The sequence below is a fragment of the Hyaena hyaena genome, unplaced genomic scaffold, assembly GCF_003009895.1.
Source record: "Hyaena hyaena isolate Hyena2069 unplaced genomic scaffold, ASM300989v1 scaffold_179, whole genome shotgun sequence".
In the NCBI taxonomy this organism is placed as follows: domain Eukaryota; kingdom Metazoa; phylum Chordata; class Mammalia; order Carnivora; family Hyaenidae; genus Hyaena; species Hyaena hyaena.
The window spans coordinates 2107425-2129311 of NW_024080812.1; the positions used below are offsets into that span (position 1 = coordinate 2107425).

General features: G+C 44.9%; 1 protein-coding gene across 8 annotated transcripts in view; it reads right to left on the bottom strand.

The window, feature by feature from the left end:
* PLEKHH1 (pleckstrin homology, MyTH4 and FERM domain containing H1) overlaps positions 1-16676 on the bottom strand; it is a 50074-nt gene extending 33398 nt beyond the window's left edge. For 3 of the 8 annotated variants that reach the window (XM_039240688.1, XM_039240690.1, XM_039240691.1), the window contains exons 1-2: positions 16464-16676; positions 8045-8203 (exon numbers count right to left, since the gene is read on the bottom strand). In XM_039240688.1, the coding sequence (XP_039096619.1) occupies positions 8045-8170 (126 nt within the window). In that variant the 5' untranslated portion in view covers positions 8171-8203; positions 16464-16676. Of the gene's footprint in view, positions 1-8044; positions 8204-11934; positions 11973-16463 lie in introns of all 8 variants that reach the window. The other 5 variants (XM_039240689.1, XM_039240687.1, XM_039240686.1 and 2 more) reach the window with 4 other exon arrangements.
* Positions 16677-21887: the final 5211 nt, after the last annotated feature.

Consider the following 21887-nt stretch of genomic DNA (forward strand, 5'->3'; position numbering starts at 1 on the left):
TATTCTCCTTTTACGGTACCTGGGCTTTTTGTAAATTCTGAGGTTTTTAAGGATATGTTTTAAGGATATGTTTTTTCTCTGTGTCCTATCCATACATTGGGAAGCTGGTGCCTACACAGAATTGCTGCCTCTGCATAACCCATCATCTGAGGGGGGAGGAGCAACAGTCATTGTTCTTTTGTTTAAGGGGACTGGACGGAACCATTTATGTGTTCAAAAAAAGTCTTGAACTAAATTTTCGGTATATAAATGTAAAACTCAGTTACTGCATTTCTTTTTTTTTTTTTTTTAATGTTTTATTTATTTCTGAGAGACAGAGACAGCATGAGCAGGGGAGCATCAGAAAGAAAGGGAGATACAGAATCCGAAGCAGGCTCCAGGGTCTGAACTAGCTGTCAGCAGAGAGCCCAACACGGGGCTCGAATCCACAAACCGTGAGATAATGACCTGAGTTGAAGTCAGACGCTTAACTGACTGAGCCACCCAGGTGCCCCTGGTTACTGCATTTCAAAATTTTGGTTGTAGTAGGGGATTCTAGAAAAGAAGAAGTGCACAGGATCCCATTGAAATGGGTCTTGGGAAAAGCTGCTTCAGTTAAAAATATTCAAGCTCAGAGGCGCCTGGATGGCTCAGTCTGTTAAGCATCCAATTCTTCATTTCGGCTCATGTCATAACTCACTGTGGGATCAAGCCTGGGGTTGGGCTCTGCGCTGACAGTACAGAGCCTGCTTGGGATTCTTTCTCTGCCTCCCCCCCAACCCCCATCACACTTGCCCTCTCTCAAAATAAATAAATAAATAAACATTTAAAAATATATATTCAAGCTAAAAAATGAGAGATGTTTCATTACATTACTTCTTTCCAATAAATCCACTGAAATCCCTTTTGGGAGCAGACAGAGTAAAGTAAAAGTTTAAAACTTGTGGTAGTTCTAATATTGATGCCACATGTTCATCATGGTAATTACTACTGTGGATAGCTGGTCTGTGGACAGTTATTACACTCCCACATTTGTGATGGGATAACTGAAGCAAAAGTTTAAGCAAGAATGAAAAAAAAATCCAAGGGGCGTTCATATCCATCTATACAGCCTCCTACAACAGTATCAAACGTTTTAAATTGATCTGAGCAGCCTCTGTGACTTCTTCAGCACCCCAATGAAGAGAGCAGGGCAGCATGGGGGGGGGGGGCAGGGGGAATGGGTCCCAGGGAACAGAGCACAATGTGAACTCTAAGACACCAGCCATTCCCTCAACTCCTACACCAGACAGAAAGTGAACCCACAATTCACCTGGCTCCAGAATGCGTGGTCCTGACAGTCTGCGTGTCCAGGCAATGGCATGCCAGGCCTGGTGAGGTGTGACAGCAGAAATAAGGTCTGATACTGTTCTCCCCACCCTTCAATTCCTCTCTCACCTTTAGGTGAGGGATTATGTGGTAGTCTTGACATCTTTTCTCTAAAAAATGTTTTTGCTTTCTAACACAGATCACTCCATGTCCATAATGGCAATTTTGCAAGAAGGAGGCAGGCGTGAGTAGGCTGTGGGGTGGGGAAGGGGGAAAGGCATGTTTCCAAGCCTTTGCAGCCAATGGGCAGTATGTGATCCCAGGAAGGGCCGGACCCCTGGGAAGCACCCAGGCTTGGCTTGCCCTGCACGACCAGCAGTGAGCAACTGCATGGCTGTCAGTCATCCAGACAGTGCAAGCCTCACGGGAGGGTGAGCTGTGCAGAGAGGTGGAGGCAGCGGGTGAGTGAGAGGGCTGGTGAGAGGGATCCAGCTGACCTGGCTCACCCAGTGTAGGTGGGTACTGGTGATGATTAACTCATAAGCTCTAGGAGCAGCAACAGAGACAGGACCGAGATCCTGGGCTTGGCCCCAGCACCAGCTCTCCTGAGAAGCCTGAGTCATCTCTTCCTGACCTGAAACTTACCTTGACGTATTGGGGAAAATCTCTAAGTGAACTGTTGAACCTGTCCTGTTGGTTTGGAGATGATTGCAGGTGACAGGCACAGCCCCGGCATTGAGCAACATGGTGTTTATGGCTTTAAGGTTTCCTGCCAAGAGGTCTGATGTCAGGCTGATGTCTCAGTACTCTTCTGTACTTAATTTTTCCAGCCCGTAATCCCTAGTCAAGATTTCTTTCTCTTTCCCCCATGGCCCAGTCTTTTCTGCTCTCTATCTGCACGCCTCCCCTTTCTTTACCCAAGTCACACTCTGAGCCCCCAACCTTTTATGGGAGGGCATTCTGGCTACATGACAATCAAAGGCAGCCTGAAAGAGGAGATGGGGACGATCTTATGAGAGTTCAACCTACCTAGACCCACGGGACTGTGGAGAGAGGTGTATCTTGATATGTTTAAGGACCCTGGGGAATAGGGGAGGACGGCACTTTAAGACATTTTAAAATATGTATCCACTATTCAGCTTTATCAAATCTTAATTTCTGTCATATCTGCTTCTGATGTCTTTAGAAACGGGAGGTAAGTAAAGGCTCCAGTCTCCCAGATTTCACTCCTCCTCTTCTAGTATCTACCCCACACTTGGTTGTATTTATGTTTTACCTCATTTGCATGTACCCTAAACAACAAGTTTTGGGTTTTAAAACTTTATATAAACCATACTGTTTTATATACATTCTCCTGATCTTTTTTGTTCAGTGTTGGTTTTTTAGATTTATTAATCTTATATATGTAGCTCATTTGATTCATTTTCTATTATTTTTAATTTTTTTATTTGAGAGAGAGAGAATTTAAGCAGGCTCAATTCAGCACAGAGCCTGATGCAGGACTCAATCCCAAGACCCTGGGATCAAGACCAAAGCTGAAATCAAGAGTCGGAGGCTCAACCAACTGACCCACCCAGGCATCCCTCACTTGATTCATTTTTAACGGCAATGTTGTATTCTGTTGTCCAAATACACTCAATATACTTATCCACCTCCCTGCTGACAGACATTTAGGATACTTCCAATTTTTCATTCAACAATGCTACATTCTTTTTTTTTTTTTTTAATATTTTTTATTTATTTCTAGGAGAGAGAGAGAGACAGCATGAACAGGGGAGGGTCAGAGAGAGAGGGAGTCACAGACTGAAACAGGCTCCAGGCTCTGAGCTGGCAGTCAGCACAGAGCCCGACGCGGGGCTCGAACCCACGAACCGCGAGATCATGACCTAAGCGAAAGTCAGACGCTTAACCGACTAAGCCACCCAGGTGCCCCAACAATGCTACATTCTTGTATATAACAAGACATTCTTACATATGTCTCTTTGTGACTGACACATTTGGATTTTTTTCTACCATTGCATTTTGTGCTGTTTACTCCATTTTTTAAATACTTTTCTTTTTTTTTTAAATTTTTTAAAATGTTTTATTTATTTTTTTGAGACAGAGAGAGAGTGTGAGCAGGGGAGGGTCAGAGAGAGAGAGAGGGAAACACAGAATCTGAAGCAGGCTCCAGGCTCTGAGCTAGCTGTCAGCACAGAGCCTGATGTGGGGCTTGAACCCACGAACCGTGAGATCATGACCTGAGCCGAAGTGGGATGCTCAACCGACTGAGCCACCCAGGTGCCCCTAAATACTCTTTTCTTTTTCTTCCCAGTCTGGATTTAATAGACTTTATTACATTTCCCTACTCTAGTGATAAGTTATATACTCTATTTCTACTTATTACCATTATTCTAGACTTAAATTTCAGACTCATAGACTGCTACTTGTCCTCAGCACCTGTTCTCCCCTCTCTCTCATACAAACAAAAGGCTCCAACTTTCAACAGAGCACATAGTTCTCCAGAATAAAGACTACACTTTCCAATCTTCCCTACAACTGGGACAACCATGTGAATAAGTTTTGATCAATGGGATACGAGCAAAAGCAATGAGTGGAACCTCCGGGTCACCACTTAAAGGCAAGAGCTTGGAATGTGGACACCATGGTGAACCTTCTTCAAACCTACAGCAGACATCACCCTAGAATTATACAGCTCATGTCTGGAATGTTACATGAGAAGGAAATAAATATGTCAGGTTTAAGCCATTGCAACTTTGGGTTCTTTCTTATAGCAGATGTATTATAAATCTAGTTAATACAATAAGGATGGATTTTTTAAAGAAATTTATACTGCTTACACCCTTTCTGCTTCCCAAATCTGAGGCTTCACGTTTTTCAACAAGTTTGGGAATTTTTAGGGGCACCGGAGTGGCCTAGTTGGCTGAGCGTCTAACTCTTGATTTCAGCTCAGGTCCTCATGTCACAGTCATGGGACCGAGTCCCATACTGGGCTCCACACTGACAGTGCAGAGCCTGCTTGAGATTCTCTTTCTCTTCACTCTCGGCTCCTAGCCCACTTGTGTGCATATTCACTTTCTTTTTCTCTCTCAAAAGAAATAAACTTTTTTTTTTTTTTTTTTTTAAGTTTGGGAATTTTTAGACCATTATTTCTTTGAATAATGTTCTCCTTCATTCTCTTCTCCACTTCTGGAACCTTATAGGATCTTGTCATTCTAGCATGTGTCTCAGCCTCAGTGCCTTTCTCTAGGCTCTGTTCTGAATGACTTCCTCAGGTCCATCTTTCCATTCATTAAGCTTTTCTCAATGGTGCCTAATCTGAGGTTTTATCTATCTGCTGAACATTTAATTACAATGCTTTTTTTACAACATTTAATTACAATTTTTGCTTCTAGCGGTTCTATTTCATTCTTTTTCAAGTCTACCTAATCTTTTTGAATCGTGTCTTATTCTTGTCTCATATGTTCAATTACTTCATTTCATCTTCAATGATTTGAACTCATTGTGTGGTGTCTTACCACAGTTCCTTACTTGAAGCTCTTGTGGGACCTAGTCTCCGTGTTTGTTGTGTGAGGGGATTCTAACTCAGTCAAAATTATTCTCTCAAGTGTTAGTCATTTTGGATCATAAAGTCATCTTTACCATGGCTTTTATTGCCTGTGAGGATCCTGTGTGATCTGGGTTGAGATCTTGTTTCTCCAGAGAGGTTCTGTGTCTGTATCTAAGGTCCTCCTAGGGGTGTCACTGGTCCAGAACTTAGGGTTCCTAATCCACACAAATAGTATAAATTCTAACATTAAACCAATACCATCATCAGGTTCTCAGGGAGTACTTTTCTTTTGCTTTATTTTTGTTTTTGTTTTTTGTGCCCAGAGCCTTGGCTAAGTATGAGAAGCTGTCTGTCACCTCCCTGTGTTGGCAGATAATTTTCTTTTTTTTTTTTAATTTTTTTTATAGTTTATTTATTTTTGAGACAGACAGAGCATGAGTGGGGGAGGGGCAGAGAGAGAGGAAGACACAGAATCTGAAACAGGCTCCAGGCTCTGAGCTGTCAGCACAGAGCCTGATGCGGGGCTCGAACCCATGAACCATGAGATTTGACCTGAGCCAAAGTCGGATGCTTAACCAACTGAGCCACCCAGGTGCCCCAATAATTTTCTTTTCCTTATATTTTTATATTACTTTGACAGTCCCGACTCTATTTTTTTTTTGTTTATTTAATTATTTTAAGAGAGAGAGACACAGAGAGAACGTGAACTTGGAAGGGGCAGAGAGAGAGAGAGAGAGAGAGGGAGGGAGGGAGAGAGAGAGAGAGAGAGAGAGAGAGAGAGAGAGAATCCCAAGCAGGCTCCATGCTAACAGCACAGAGCCTGACTCACAGCTCGATTTCATGAACTGAGATCATGACTAAGCTGAAGTCAAGAGTCAGATGCTGAACCGAATGAGCCACCCAGGTGCCCTGACAGTACTGATTTTACATAAAAGTTTCAGTTTCAGCTCCAGCTTCCAACTGGCCAGACCTCATCTCTGTCTCTACAGAGGTTAAAACTCAAACCTCAAACCTTTCATTACTACAGAGGCCAGCCACACAGCCCATCCCACTCAGCTGTCAGAGCTGAATACCACTTGGGTTTTTCCTCTTCCTTTTGTCGGCTGAAGATTCCTCCTATTCTTTTCAGCTCTCCACTGAGAAAAATATTTTAAATATTTAATCCAGTATTTCTAGGTATCTTATCGCAGTCCTTCTTAAAGGTTATTTTGTGGTCCATATCACTAGAAACAGAAGTCTCTTCCCTCTGAGATGTGTTTTAGACTAGCTGGAGAATTCTTACTTATCTTTTCCTTCCCTTCCACCCCTCCCCCAGTCACACATCCTAAGGCAAGGTTCTCAGGCTTTACAGTGTACAAAACTAATTTCTGGGAGCTTGTTAAACATGCAGATTATGAGTAGCACCCCCTGGAGACTTGGATCAGGAGGACTGGGGTGGGGCCCAGGAATGTACATGCTTAATATGTGTTCCAGGTTTCTGGCCTGCATAGTACCAGGACCACCCTTTGAGAACTACTATCTAAGGCCTGTTTCCCTTTACCTGAGGTGGCTGAGTTCTATGCTTTCTCTTAGCAGTATCTGAACCACTTCCATAGGAACCCTGTTGGTCTCTGTTTTGCAAAGCCTGAACTAGCAGACAGCAATGCCAACAGACCCAAAATTCACAAGTTCTAGTTCGGGCTAGTCGAGAGCCACTACCCTCAGCAGTGGAAATGCAGGGGAAATGCCAATAACTTGTCTTCCTGGACTCCAGGTTGTGGTGCTATCACAAAACAGGCCATCTAACCAGGCTTTACTAATAAAGACTTTAACATTACTTGGAGAGGGGTGGATTGAATTTTACTTTTGTACTATGAAGGAAGAGTTGGCTAAGGAGATGGAAAATGTAAGCAAAACTAGAAAGAAAAGAGGTAATTCAACTAAGATATATATATATTTTTAATTTTTTTAATTAGTATTATTATTTTTAAATAGTACAGGTCTCTACTCTCCAGACAGGTTATGCTCCAAAATGCCTCTGAAAGTCAGGTGTTTAGTATGCCTCTTCCCACAGAAACGTTACGAATGTGGTCAGTTTTCCAGACCAGCCCATCCACATCTAAAGATAATAGTCGTAAAGATAATAGTCGTTCCCATCTAAGACCTATTCCAATTCAGAACCTGTATATATGTGATCTCATAATAATTCTCAAAATAACTGTGAAAGGCAGACATTTGTATCCCTGCTTTAGAGGTGAAGGGACTTGCTCAGGGTCACACAGCTAGTAAGTGGCAGAGCCAAGTGGGTCTGGCTCCAAAAACTGTGTCCTTGTCACTAGAAAACCAGATTGCCTTTCATAGTTCATACGCTTAATAGAGTGTGAGTAGTAAAACATCTTCCTTTATTCCCCACATTGATAAAGAAATATGAAGGAAATAACAGAACTTCCACTACAGCCAGTTGCCTTAAGAGGTAATGGAGGACCAAGATGTCTATCATTTCTCTGGAGCAGGAGAGAACGCACGATGATAGCTTAGTAAACTGCTTTGATTTGGGTTTAAAAAAAAAACTATCTTGAGTTTCATTCTGCATGTGAGGAGGGCATCTTATTAAAAATTCGCTATCCTGCAACGAGTAGTAAATAGGCCCTAGAGATTTAATGCATAGCATAGTGAATATAGACAAGAGTACTATATTATAATCATCAAACTTGCCAGGAAACTGGAACTTCATTATTCCAACCACTAAAAAGAAATGGCAATTATATAATGTGATAGAAGTGCTAATTACCACTACAAAGACAACCACACTGCAAAATATAAATGCATATTAACATGTGGTATACCTTAAATTATATAACATTATATGTCAAATACACTTCAGTTAAAAATTAAGTAATTAAGGAGCACCTGGGTGGCTCAGTAGGTTAAGCATCTGACTTCGGCTCAGGCCGTGATCTCACAGTTCGTGAGTCTGAGCCTGCGTCAGGCTCTGTGCTGACAGCTCAGAGCCTGGAGCCTGCTTTGGATCCTATGTCTCCCTCTGTCTGCCCCTCCCCTGCTTGTGCTCTGTCTCTCTCTGTCTCAAAAATAAATAAAAACATTTTTAAAACTTAAAACAAAATTAATACATACCTAGAAAAAAGAAAGTTCGCCTTCTCCAACCCTCCCTAACTCCTGCCCTAGGGGACACAGGCGTCTGAGGCGAGGTTAGCTCTCCGGACTCACCTTGTCAGCCAGCAGCTCCCTGATCTTGCTGGCCTGCAGGCGGAATCGGAAGAGCTGGGTTTCCAAGGCCAGGCAGCGCTTCTGCCAGTCCACGCTGGCTCGGGTCTCTACCTTGAGTTCTGCCATGATGGAGTCCACTTCTGGCTACTCCAGGGAGCTCTGGAAACCAGCACACAGCAAGAGGAGAAGGTCAAGAATTGTGTGAGGAGGGAGATAGAGAATACAGGGCTACGGGCTGTGAGCTAGTCATCGCACTCCATGTCCCACGGTCACCTTTCTTAGCTCAGTGTGTCCTATTCCGACGTGAGTTAGCTGAGCAAACTCAGGAAATCACAAAATCTGAGAAACTGTAAGAAGAACCTGGTCTCATTTTGACAGCAATAAAAAGTAGGGCTTCATTTGTCGTTAATTCATTCAATTATCTATTTAACAAATATGTATCCACTGAATAGACATTTATATGCCAAACACCGTTCTAGACACTGGAGATGCAAAGGTAATATAGGAGGTCTCCCTATCTTTGAGTTTTCCAGGGAACTCTTAGGAAAACCTAAGAGACAATGTACTCACAATTGCTAATCAATACACAGATAAATGGGAACAGGGAAATGGGGTAGAGTATGGGGGAGGGATAAAGGAGGATTAGTGTTTAGGGAAGGCTTAAAATGAGTGACAGATTCATTTGAGATCATATAGCTAACTGGAGGCAGAACCTTGATTTCCAGTTTACTACTGATTCTATTATATCTATATAATTTTATTTATTTATTTTTTAACAAATAGTAATTCTGTGTTCCTTCCTTCCTTTGATCCATCTATCCATTCTTTCAAGTAAGTTCCACGCCCAGTGTGGGGCTTGAACTCACGACACTGAGATCAAGAGTCCCATGCTCCACTGACTGAGCTAGCCAGGCACCCCCACTCATATACATTTTTGATGAGAAAAAAATGGAATGAAAATGTAATGCTTTGAACGTCCTTGACCATTTTCTATTGAGTTGGGATTCCGTCAGTTGTCATCAAATCCACTTAGAGAAAAGATTCTCACTCTAAGTTCTAAAATGGAGGGGTGCCTGGGTGGCTCAGTCGGTTGAGCGTCCGACTTCGGCTCAGGTCATGATCTCACAGTTTGTGGGTTCGAGCCCCACGTCGGGCTCTGACAGCTAGCTCAGAGCCTGGAGCCTGCTTCAGATTCTGTATCTCCCTCTCTCTCTGACCCTCCCCCGCTCATGTTGTCTCTCTCTTTCTCAGAAACAAATAAAAACATTAAAAAAACATTTTTTTAATGGAAACCAAAACATTGGTAGCAGCTTGTTGTAACCTCTGGAGAATGCCACAAGTCTTTGGGAAACAATGATACAAATTCAGACACCTATAATATCGCCAGTTAGGGAAATTTATCCAGATGTCTCTCAGACAAATTTTAGAGAAGACAACTGGTTGGGGATGAGAAAATGAAGCAGCATGTATGAGTGTGCACAAGAGAGGACACAAGCAGAGTGAACACAGGAGACATATGGGCTGGAAAGCATGTCTGTCACCAGAACTTTTAAAATCCTCCTTGCTACTAATAATTACACTTGGCAACAGGCATAAATTGGGTCTGTCCCAAACCTGACATATGATTAGTTTAGTATTAGGTGATTTTTAAGGAATGACTTAACTTTTTAGGTTGATAATATTTTTAAAATGTGATCTGTCAGAGATAAAAGGACTTATAGGTGAAATGATATAATATCTGAGGGTCAGCAGTGATGTAGGAAGGAAATACATAAAATCAGGTTTATCAAAATATTGGTAAGTTTTGAAGCTGGGTGATGGGTATATGTGAATTCTTTTTAATTTTTTTTAAATATTTTTATTTATTTCTAGGAGAGAGCGAGAGAGAGAGACAGCGTGAGCAGGGGAGGGTCAGAGAGAGAGGTAGATACAGACTCTGAAATAGGCTCCAGGCTCTGAGCTGGCAGTCAGCACAGAGCCCGACGCGAGGCTCGAACCCACGAACAGCGAGATCATGACCTAAGCGAAAGTCAGACGCTTAACTGACTAAGCCATCCAGGTGCCCCTTCTTTTTAATTTTTAAGTTTACTTATTTATTTTGAGAGAGAGAGCACGCACACGAGTAGTGGGGGCAGAGAGAAAGGAAGAGAGAGGATCCCAACCAGGCTCTGCACTGTCAGCCCAGAGCCCGGTGCAGGGCTCGAGCTCACGAACCATGAGATCATGACCTGAGTTGAAACCAGGAGTCAGACACTTAACCAACTGAGCCACCAGGTGCCCCAATGGGAGTTCTTTATACTGGTCTTTTTACTTGAATTTTCTGGAATAGAACTTTGTTTTTTTTTTTTTTTTTAAATCCCCTTTCCTTTCTTTAGGAGCCACATGCCTCAGAAAACCCAGCCGACTCCTGCACTGTTGCCAAATACTGCCTCGGTGACCAGTGAGCCTGTCTTTAACGTGCTACCTGCCAATACTGCTTCCCACCTCACATTTGCCTTACATGAATCTTTCTCCCCTACCACAAATAGCTATCATTTACTGAGATCTTAGTGTATGCCAGGCACATATGGCCTCTTTGGTCCTCAGGACAACACATATGACAAGGTGTGGGCACTGCTGTCCACACTCTCACATGAGGACGCTGAGGAACTGAGAGGCTAACTAACTTAGAGTTCTAGAGCTAGGGAGCAATGGGGCTGGAATTCTCATCCCAAAGTCCCTGTTCTTAGCAACTCTGCTCTTTATCCATCCAGAAACTGGAAAGAATTCTGATTTCACAGAGTGAGTGAGCTGGATTGTTCAGCACGAGAGAAATATTTTATGGGATCTTTGAGAATCCTTGGCACTAGGGTGAACCTGTATTCAAGATTTTCTAGGGCATCCTGGTCTCAAACATTCTGACACCATAACCTTCATAAACACAGACATTCATCATATGTCCAGACTTTTCATTTAAAAAACAGGGTCAGGAGGCCTGCAGAGAAGGGCCCAACAATTAAACACTGACAGGTCTGGTGTCTGCGTCTTTCGGTTCTGAGCTGCTCAGAACACTGGACACATGACCTCAGCCCTGCTCTCCCGGAACTGTCATCCCAAACAATCCAACATTGTGACCTCCCAGCAATCCCCACCTCAAAAGACTGGGACCGACTGGAACGGGAGGAAGACAAAGGACAAAAACAAAACATGACCTTCTCTGAGCTAAGATCACAGCTGAAAAGACAAAACAACCTCATGGGGCCTCCAGAGAAGGCCAGAGGCTTCATGTTGGATTTGCTTTGTCCTTTAAGGGGATTTTGCTTTTCCTCATAAAAATAAAAAAAGTGGCAGATCTGAACATAGGACCTGAGCATCTTGCAACCTAGCTCAGGGCTAAACAGTAGCAGTAAAAACACCCCAGGAAAACCTAGGGGCAGGGGAAACTTAAGTCCTTTTGTGGTACCCTCTTGTTGACGGTCAAAGCTACAGCTCAGACTCCTTGAAGACGGTGGAAAACCAATCATCAAAATCTCCAGGAGCTTTGGAAATAAAACACATCATTGGCCTCTGCCTGGCCCTGATATCTGAAATTATCCCTAGACTGCAGGGAGTGCTTTCCTAATCAAGCATCTTATGACATCACACTTTCAAAGAGATCAAGTGCTCTGCTTAAGCCTCTCCCTGCCCTGAGCAGCGAGTAGGGGTGGGAGGGGTGGGGGTGGGGGGGGCTTGCACAGGGCTTGTCTTAGCATGTGAAGAGAGCTGCAGGGTTTCGAAAGGGAACTGGAGCAAGGTGCCTGCTGCCAAGCGTGTGGCCCAGAGGCTCTTCCAGCAGAAGCAGGTAGTTGCTGCGGCAGCTAAAAAGCATGAGGCAAAACATAAAGGCAAAATACCAGTACAGCGAACTTCACCTGCTCAGTCACCTTGTACTCGTATCTCCCAGAAAGACCTGCAAAGAAGAGCAGAAATGAATTTACAGAACGGGTTTTAACTTTCCAAAGCACTGTACAGGCGTTATTTCTCTCCTTATCCTCTCAATATCCCTGAGATGTAGGACAAGTGATACTATTCACAACGAACAGATAGATGAGAAAACCCAGCACATCCGTGCCTCAAGACAGAAAGCTAAGAGGTATCAGAGCTGGGCCAAGAATCCCAATCTCCCAGCATATAGAACATCCTCTTTCCATAAAGATGTTCGGTAGTGGTGGCAGTCTCATGCTACACGGCTAGACTAACACAGATAGAACATTAACGGCAAAATAGGTGAGGAAATGAGAGAAGGGACAAAACCCAGCTCAAATGTTCATTTTTTGGTCTGGAAAGCTTCAAATATATACAAGAAGTAAGGGGAATAGTACAATAAATCCCCACGCACCCTCCCCCCCAGCTACAATGGTCAACTCATGGCCACTCTCGTGAAACCCATTTCTCTTGATTCCTACTAGTGCCCAGCAGGCTAAACTGCCCAGCAAGTGACCGTGCAGCCTTGACTCCTGCTTTGGAACTCCCTAAGTCCTCCAGCATCCTGGGCTGGAGGAGCATGCCTCAGAGGCAGGGGCTGCATGCACGATGGGTGATGAAAAGAGGACACAGGGAGTCCTTAGGTGACCTCAGACTCTGAGCCTGTATCAGAGAAAACACAGACTTGACCTGGGATGGCTCTGGAATGTTTAGAGATTTGACCAGAAAGTGACAAAATGCTGAGATTAAATTTAATTCAACCAACTTTTGTGAAGTGATTTCTACAGGCAAGTTTGGGGACATAAAGATGAATAAAGATCCCATGGCTTGTAAGGCTCAGATCTATAGTCTAAATATCCTGGAACTTCCCTGCAAAGAGGACCAGTCAATACAAGCGCCTAAATGAAAGATTTCAGAGGGCACGGCAGGAGGCTTCAGAAGGTAATAGGAACTCTGTTGGGTATGATTTCTACTGGGCTCCCCTGTGTCACCTCACTATGGTTCACTCTCAGTGTGGCCACCTTCTGTGATTTCCACTTGCTAGTGGTAGGCTACCATCATCTTCTACAAGTGTTACACTAGACTGCCGGCCCAACTATGGGGAAGGAAGAGCTTTGTGCCCCTTTTCAGGGGACAAAGCTGGGGGAGGGTGAGTGCACACATGGGCAGAGCTCCCTCTGACCGCACCATGTCATCTGGTCAAGCCAACAATTCGTGTTTTACTCTTGGGTGCTGAGCAGCACATTTCACAATGTGCGAAGATAAGAAAAGGTGAGCATGTTCCAGCCTTCCGTGATCTAAATACCAGAAAGGACTAGGACAATCACGAATAGCATCCGTTGAGAAAAAAATCAATAAAGAGAAAGAACAGAGATCCCCCTCAATCCCCGCCCAGGTCTAGTGTCAAATAAGCCTGGGTTTGAGTACTGCCTCAGGCACTAATTAATCATGTGACCTTAAACCATTTGCCTAACCTCTCTGAGCCACAGCTCCATTTTGAAATTGAGAGCAATAATATTTGAAAAGGAGGGCAATAATATTAGGTTAAATCATGAAATTATCAACATTAACCATTTTTTGACCTTCAAAAAATGGCAATCTCATAGGCCATACTAGGTCAGATTTTTTTTGAGAACTAAGAGAACTATTACAAAGCCTGGAACATAGTAAGCACTCAATATTGATAGCTACTATCAACAAAGAAAAGGTAAACCAACAGTGCCTGGGTGTACTAGGAGAGGTGGCCCATACATGTGCTCACTACCAGATCCACCTCAGAGACATCAGGGATTTTTAAAAATTATTTTATCGGGTTTTTTTTTAAGTTTATCTTGAGAAAGAGTGAGAGAGCGAGTATAAGTGAGGGAGGGGTAGAGAGAGAGAGAGAGAGAGAGAGAGAGAATCTCAAAGAGGTTCCACACTCAGCACGGAGCCAGAGTCAGGGCTCAATCACATGTCCATGAGATCACGACTTGAGCTGAAATCAACAGTCGGGTACTTCACTGACTAAGCCACCCAGGCGCCCCTTTATCTCTTTGAGTACTGAACAAACACATATATGGTACAAAGTAAGGCTTCCTCCTACCTTGTCCCTCAGCCACAGTGCTATGGGGTTTTGTGTCTTCCAGAGATACCCAGTGTAGACACAAGCATTCACGTATATGTTGCATACACATACACAAACATAAATGGTAGCATACTCTACACACTGTCCTTAACCAATAACTTAAAGATCTTCCTATATCAACATACATACTTGCTCCATCTTCCCTACATTCCTTCAATAGCTTTATTGTTTTCTACTGTGTAGATATTACATGACTTAAGAGTCCCTTATTTTTTATAAAGCTTTTTATAACCTTAAAAAATTTATTTTGAGAGTAAGAAAGAAAGAGATCATGGACAACAGCAGGAGAAGGGCCAAGAAAGAGAGGGAAAGAGAGAATCCCAACAGAGCCCAACGTGGGACTCGATCTCATGAACTGTGAGATCACGACCTGAGCCAAAATCAAGAGTGAGACCCTTAACTGACTGAGCCACTCAGATGCCCCAAGAGTCCCTTATTAACACACATTTGGGCTGTTTGAAAACTTTGCTAAAATAAACAACACTGCAATGAGTATATGTCATTTCATATACATCAGAGTAATATCTGAAGGATAAAGTCCCAGAAATGGAATTGTAGTGTTAAGTGATACACCTTTTTAAATGGCCAAATAGTTCAGATTGTCTTCCCCGAGACTATTCTAATTCATACTCCAGCCAGCAATAAGTGCCTGGTTTCCCCATGAAGGTCAGTTTCAAATTCTTTTTTTTCTTTTCTTTTTTTTAATTTCTGAGAGAGAGAGAGAGAGAGAGGGAGAGAGAGAGAGAGAGAGAGAGAGACAGCGTGAGCAGGGGAAGGTCAGAAAGAGAGGGAGATACAGAATCCCAAGCAGGCTCCAGGCTCTGAGCTAGCTGTCAGCACAGAGCCTGATGCAGGGCTCAAACCCACCAACCATGAGATCATGACCTGAGCAGAAGTCGGCCGCTTAACCGACTGAGCCACCCAGGTGCCCCTCGAATTCATTTCTGACAGAAGGGAGAGACGGCTCAGCTGGCTGGGCCTTCCAGAGAAGACTCAGCTGGGCTATCCAGAGAATGCCGCATGGTGGCTCAGCAGCTGGCCTGCTGTGAACTCACCCAGATCAGGACTGAGGGAACCCTGGCATCTTACCCTCAGCGTGTATAAAGCACTCTTCAAACCAAAAGGAGCACAGAGTTCCCCACATGGATACACAGCCTCATAGAGAGAAGGGAATAGTAAAGAGGAGCGCACAATGGGGGAGCAGAGTAGGAGGTACATGATTCTTCCCAGCGGCTGGTGACTTCTGAGGAGGGCAGAAGGGGCACCACATTTTCTCAACTCAGTTGTTATTCTCAATGAGTTTGAGACCACAGAGGGTACTCTGCCATAATCCAACTCTGAGCAGACCCTCAGCAGTCCATGAGAGAGAAGGTAGCCGATAACAGACTACACCCCATGTCTGGAATGGAGGCGGCTAGGGTCTGAGTTTTGCCTTTCCCATTTTATAGCTATATAACTTTGAACAGATCACAATTTTTCTGAGACTGTTTCCTTCTTTGTAAAATGGGAATAAAAACATGCAGAAACACTAGGTAATGATGTTCTGTAAAGTGTTAAGCGATGTTACCGCATGTAGAGTCTGGAACACAGAAGACAAGTCTAAAATAGCCTGACGAAGGGAATCCACGGCTTTTCCACTGAAATTGTTATTAAAATGATCTTTCAAGTGGAAATTGTATCAGGAACTAAGGTTCTGCCCAAAAGCTTTGAGATGGACCCACAATAAAAGCTTATGGAGATGTTCTGGCAGGGAGGAAACCCACACGGGGCGCATTCTTCTCCCAGGTGAGGGTCTTCACTGCCTCTGCCACCCCCATTAAGGCTTCCTCGTCCCTGGTGACAAAGTCCTCTCTACGGCTCCTAGGACACAAAGCTACTGCTGTCACTCAGTGCCCAACTTGTTTTCTTTTCTGCTTGGCTGACCTGCCTCTAGGAGTCTAGCCTGACCCAACAGAATCCCAAAGAGAACTGCCGAGAAATCAGAGATTACCTGGGACGAGGCGGGGAGGAGGGCGGGAGGGGGAAGGGGAGAGAAAGCGAGAGAGCGAGCGAGCTCGGCAACGCGGCGGGACGCCTGCAAGTGCGCCCGAGGGCCCTTCCCGGGGGCAACCGGCTCGAGCCGGTCCCAAACTCCCGCTCCTCCCGAGGTAGGCGACTCCTCGCCGCGGCGTGCGAGTCCCCCGGGGCCGACCGCGGCCGCCAGCGCCCCGAGCGCCAGATGGAAAGGCACCTGCTCCGGAATCGCCGTCCGGCCGGAGGGAGCCCTTCGCCTCCGCCCCGCCAAACACCTCCCGGCCAGCGCACACCCCCGAGCCCGTCCCTGCCTGCGGGGCGCGCGCGGCCGCTCACCTCCCGCCAGCTCGCGGGCGCTCCCGCCGCCCACCCGGCACTCGGGCGCCCTCCGCGCGCGTCCGCCGCTGACCTTGCGTCCTTCTCGCCCGAGTCCGCGGCGACCGCCGGGTCTCCGCTCCCAGGCAGCAGGGGTCGCGGTGGGCGGGGCGGGGGCCCGGCGGGGTGCCCGCGGGCTGGCCGCACAAAGCCAAGCCCGGCCTCGCGGCGCCCCATTCAGCGCCGCGCCGCGCCCCCTCCTCCCGGGCGGCTCCTTAAAGGCCGAGCGCCGGCGCTGCTCCTCGGGCGGCTCGCGGAGAGGCACAGGAAATGACCTCAGCAGGCTCCAGCCTCCCACCTCCCCGCACCGCCCGGCTCGTCCCTGGGGCGCCGGGGTCTCCCGGCCCCAGCTCGGAACTCTCTGCCGGGGCCGCACCAGCTGCCGCGGAGGCCGGCCGGGCGCCCGAGGGTCTGCTCAGCGTCCGGCCGGCTTGGGACCCTCGCAGGATGGGGAGCAAGACCAGACCTCACCCCCAAAGGAAGTCCCAGTATTTGCTGGCAATCTGTGAGAACTGTAACGCCCGGATATTTAGTGCACAGGTCCTTATTTCCAACAGGCTGTCCCACTGCTAGACCATACTATGATTTGTAATTTGAGGGAAAAAAAAAAAAAAGCTTCCCATGGCCCAAAATGTACTGTGCTTGCTTATGTATGTATGTCTATGCATTATTTATGTTTAAAGGAGCAGGCCGAGGAACCAGAAAGGCAAACAGGACACTGCCTGCTGGGCAGCTAGAGCAGTCTTCATACCCTCGTTCTTTAAGGGCTTGCAGTCCCTTAGCTCATGGGTACAGTTCTACACCCAAAGAGGATCGGAACACTCGACTTCTTGGGTTAGGCGGGTTTTGGGTAAAGAAGGTGCATATGGAAACTATAAAAGGGAAGGAGCCACGTTTCAAAGAGCTTTCTTACCCAATCCTGTAGGCTCTCTGTCTAGGCCTGAAAGAGCCAACCACCACCAGGGCCCACTTCTGCAAAGGGGCTTGGAAGACTCACTCCAGGCCTTGAAGGATCCCCTGGCTCCACCCCAAGTTTGAATTTGAATCTCTGGAGGTGAGGCTGCCAGATCACACAGCTAACAACCTCCCCAAGCAATTCTCATGCACAACTTTGAGAGCCCAGATACTATAGAAAGCTGGTCCTGGTAGTAGTAGTTGGTAGTAGTAGTTCAGGAGGCCAAGGGCAAAAGTTCAACTGGGCAGATGGGACTCCAGGGGCTAAACTTGCAAATGGATTCATAGCTCCTGGGGATTGAGATACATCAACCCCAGACTGTGGGACACTGGCCTCTGCTATCCCTTCAACACTCAGGAAGATGCCTAAGGAAGCCCAAAAGCAAGTCTTCCGGAGTTTGTTAAGGATGATTCATTGGTTCATCCATGCCCTCATTCACCTTCATGAACATAGATTTCAAATAATATAAAAGGGCTGACAATGAAAAATGTCTACCCCCCACCCTCCCCCTGTCCCCCAGATCATTCTTCCCCAAACACAAAATTTCCTTTCAAGATATTTTATACATAAGGTATTCATAAATACTTTATAGAATTTCCATATGCATTCATATGTTTGTATCCATATACAGTTGACCCTTGAACAGCATTGATATGAACTGCACAGTTCCACTTATACATGGATCTTATTCAATAATTATATTGGAAATTTTTTGAAGATTTGTGACAATTTCAAAAAATTTGCAGATGAGCCACATGTCTAGAAATACAAAAAAATTCGTATTATTGGAAGAATACGGTATTTAATACATATAATGTACAAACTATGTGTTAACCAATTATTTTTGTTATCAGTAAGGTTTCCCGTCAACAGTAGGCTACTAGTTAAGTTTTTGGGGAGTCAAAAGTTATACTCAGATTTTCTTTTTAATTTTTTTAAGTTTATATATTTATTTTGAGAGGAAGAGAGAGAGCACATGCGCAAGCGAGCAGGGGAAAGGCAGAGAGAGAGAGGGAGAGAGAATCCCAAGCAGACTCTGCAGAGTCAGCACAGAGCCCGAGCTGGGGCTTGAACTCACGAACTGTGAGATCATGACCTGAGCTGAAACCAAGAGTCGGATGCTCCAACCAACTGAAGCACCCAGTATAGGCACCCCTATACTCAGATTTTTTGACTGCATGGAGGTTGGTGCCCCTAATCCTGGCATCGTTCCTGGTCAGCTGTATATATATTCAGATATATGTATTCATTTATATCCCCTTTCAACACTAAGGAAGCATCCCTTTTTTTCTCTTGACATTACCATTTGTTGACTCTGTATGACACATCAGTACACTTAGAGATGCCTTATGTTTTTAGGGGTCCCCTAGTGTTCCTAATGATGGATATTTAAGATGTTTCCAATCTTTGGAAATACCTTGCTACAGTGAATATGTGTGTGCATACTTCTTGGTCCATATTTATGACTATCTTTGTGGTTTAATATTTAGAAGTGGTATTGCTGGCTCTACACACAATATGAATTTTAAATTTCATTAGATGCAACCAAATCTCTCTCAAAGGAGACTGCAGCAACCTACACTTCTCTCAGTGTGTTTTGAGTGCCCCTTTGTTCCCTCACACCACACCAGTTAAGTGATTTATCACGAACTACAAAGCTTTTAGAAAGGGAGGATTAAATGAGTTCATATGCATGGATGATTTTAAAACACTGCCAGCACACAGAAAGGCTCAAGAAAGTGTTAGCCTTTGGTCTCCCAACCACACTCCTCCCTGTGACCTCCCCCTTCCTTTGGGCTCTGTCTCAATACCAGCTCTGTAAACTTGAGCAAGTTCCTTAGCCTCTCTGGGACTCAGTTTCCTTTTCTCTAATATGCATGATCTCTTTCTATGGAGTTGGTTTGAGGATTAAATCAGATAATAGAGTTACATAAATTTTGGAATCCAATCATTATTCAATAAGTGATAGCTATTCTTCTTCCCTCAAACTTTTCCCCCAGCTTTTATTTTGAAAATTTCAAACTGACAGAAGTTGCAAAAGATAGTGCATTAAACACCCATTTACTCTTTGCCATGTTTACTTTCTGCCTTTACACACACATATATGTATTATAATATATTACATTGAATATTTGTGCTATTTAAGTTATATATTATATATTTTTATGTATTTCATATTTCTAATATATATTACATATATTATAATATATGTTTTTTTTCCTAAACTATTTGGGAGTTAGTTGTGAACATCATGATCGTTTACCCCTAAATATTTCAACAGGTACCTTCCCAAGAACAAGGGTGTTCTAACATTATCACACTTAGGAAACTTATCATTAATACAATACTATCATCTACCATAGAGACCATATTAAAATTTCCCCAGTTGTCCCAAGAATGTCCTTTATAGCTGAGTTTTATAGCTCTTTTAATTATTATTTTTAGTCTTTACCTAATACTCACCAAAATGAGTGGATGCCTGAAGGAGAATGAGTTCATCCTGTCCTCTGTCCCAGGGAGAGAGTGATTCCCACAATTCTAGAGCCTAGTATTCCTCAGGGGCTGCAGGTAATCAATAACCAGGCTAGCAGGGAAGGTCACAGGAGGGCAGAGTTCCCATCTAATGCTAGAGATTGTCCCACCAGCCTTCTTTGCTGATGTCACCTCCTCTGCCTGACTCCAGCCACCCGATGCTGGCAGCCCAGGAAGATTCTACCCACCATCCCACGAATGTCTGGCTGGGGTTCTGGTATCTCCTCCACGACCCCCCATTGGTCACCAATCAGCAGAGGCAGCTATGAAAGCTTCAGTGAGGGAAACCTGGCTCCTCCATCACCCTCAACCACAGCCCTCCCCCCACCCCATGCCACCCCATCTTGGGATGAATCCCTATGAACCTCCAGGCTGGCCTACCCCTAACTTAACCCTTGAATTAAGGGTTGAGATGTGGAGACACTATCTTTTCCCCACAATCCTTCTGTCTTTTTTTTTTTAATGTTTTATTTATTTCTGAGAGAGAGAGAGAGAGAGAGAGAGACAGCGTGAGCAGGGGAGGGTCAGAGAGAGAGGGAGACACAGAATCCGAAGCAGGCTTCAGGCTCTGAGCTAGCTGTCAGCACAGAGCCCAATGCAGGGCTCAAACCCATGAACTGTGAGATCATGACCTGAGCTGAAGTCGGACGCCTAACCGACTGAGCCACCCAGGCGCCCCTCCTTCTGTCTTTTTTTAATGTTTATTTTTTGAGAGGGGCGGAGGACAGGCAGAGAGAGGGAGACAGAGGATCTGAAGCCAACTCTGCACTGAGAATGGAGAGCTGAGAGCTGGAGCCTGATGCAGGGCTGGAACTCATGAACTATGAGATCATAACCTGATTCAAAGTTAGATGTTTAACCAACTGAGCCACCCAGGTGCCCCAACAATCTTCCTGTCTTAAGCCACCTTCTATGTAGCCTTCCATGGATCTGAGACTAACAGTCAAACTGGCCACTGATCACATCCTGACAGTAACATCAGTTTCTGGAGTTAGCCAGAAAGAGGATATGGGCCCTCACGTGAATAATGTGTATGTAAGAACCAGACCAGGCCAAACTCCCTTGAAGCAGGTTGTAGGAATGTTTGTGCCTACTTGCTGATGTCTGTATAAGTGACAGAATTTGGGCCCTTTTAACTATCCCATCTGTAGGAGGTTATGGAAGAGAAGACGAATGGTCTCCAGTCACCTCTCATCTCCAGGGGCCGCGAGTGTAGGAACCTGTCAGTCGCCAAAGGACCAAATTGGTTCAGACCTGTTCACAGTGAGGGGCCACCAAGGCCTCATCCTCTTCTCAGAAAGTAAAAAAGGAGATCCTCAGCTTCAGTGGCCCAACTGAGTCTTCGACTTCAGTTGGCTCAATGGCTTTCTTCCTCTCTCTGCTGTCAGGCCACTGCAATAACAAACTAATATCAAACAGGAATGAGCTTTAGGTGTCATGAGTACCGCTTCTGCATGGACCCGTAGAGGGATCTGGGAACTCGGAGACTCCAGCAGGCTCACACCAGCCTTCCTGCTCTCCTCTCTCTCCCACTACAGCACCAAAGATGGTGCCCAAGATGACTTTTTCCTTACTTCAGTTTTGCAAAGTTCCCCTCTGCTATGGTGACTCTCTCATAATCCTGCCTTTTCCTCCCCAGTTTACAATAGGACAAACTAAGGCAGGAAGCAAGGAAATGGTTTATCCAAGTTTATAGTTGGGCATCTAATAGAGTACCTGGAACAACTTAAAAGTCAGTTATCATGAGTGAATAAATAAATGAATGGGAAGGAGAGAGGGAGAGGAGAAGAGAAGAATACTTTGGAAACCTCTAGCATACCTCAAGCACATTCAGCCTGCTGGTGTAGGCTTTGATGCCATTTAAAGCGCTTATGTAATCACCCTCTAGACTACAGATT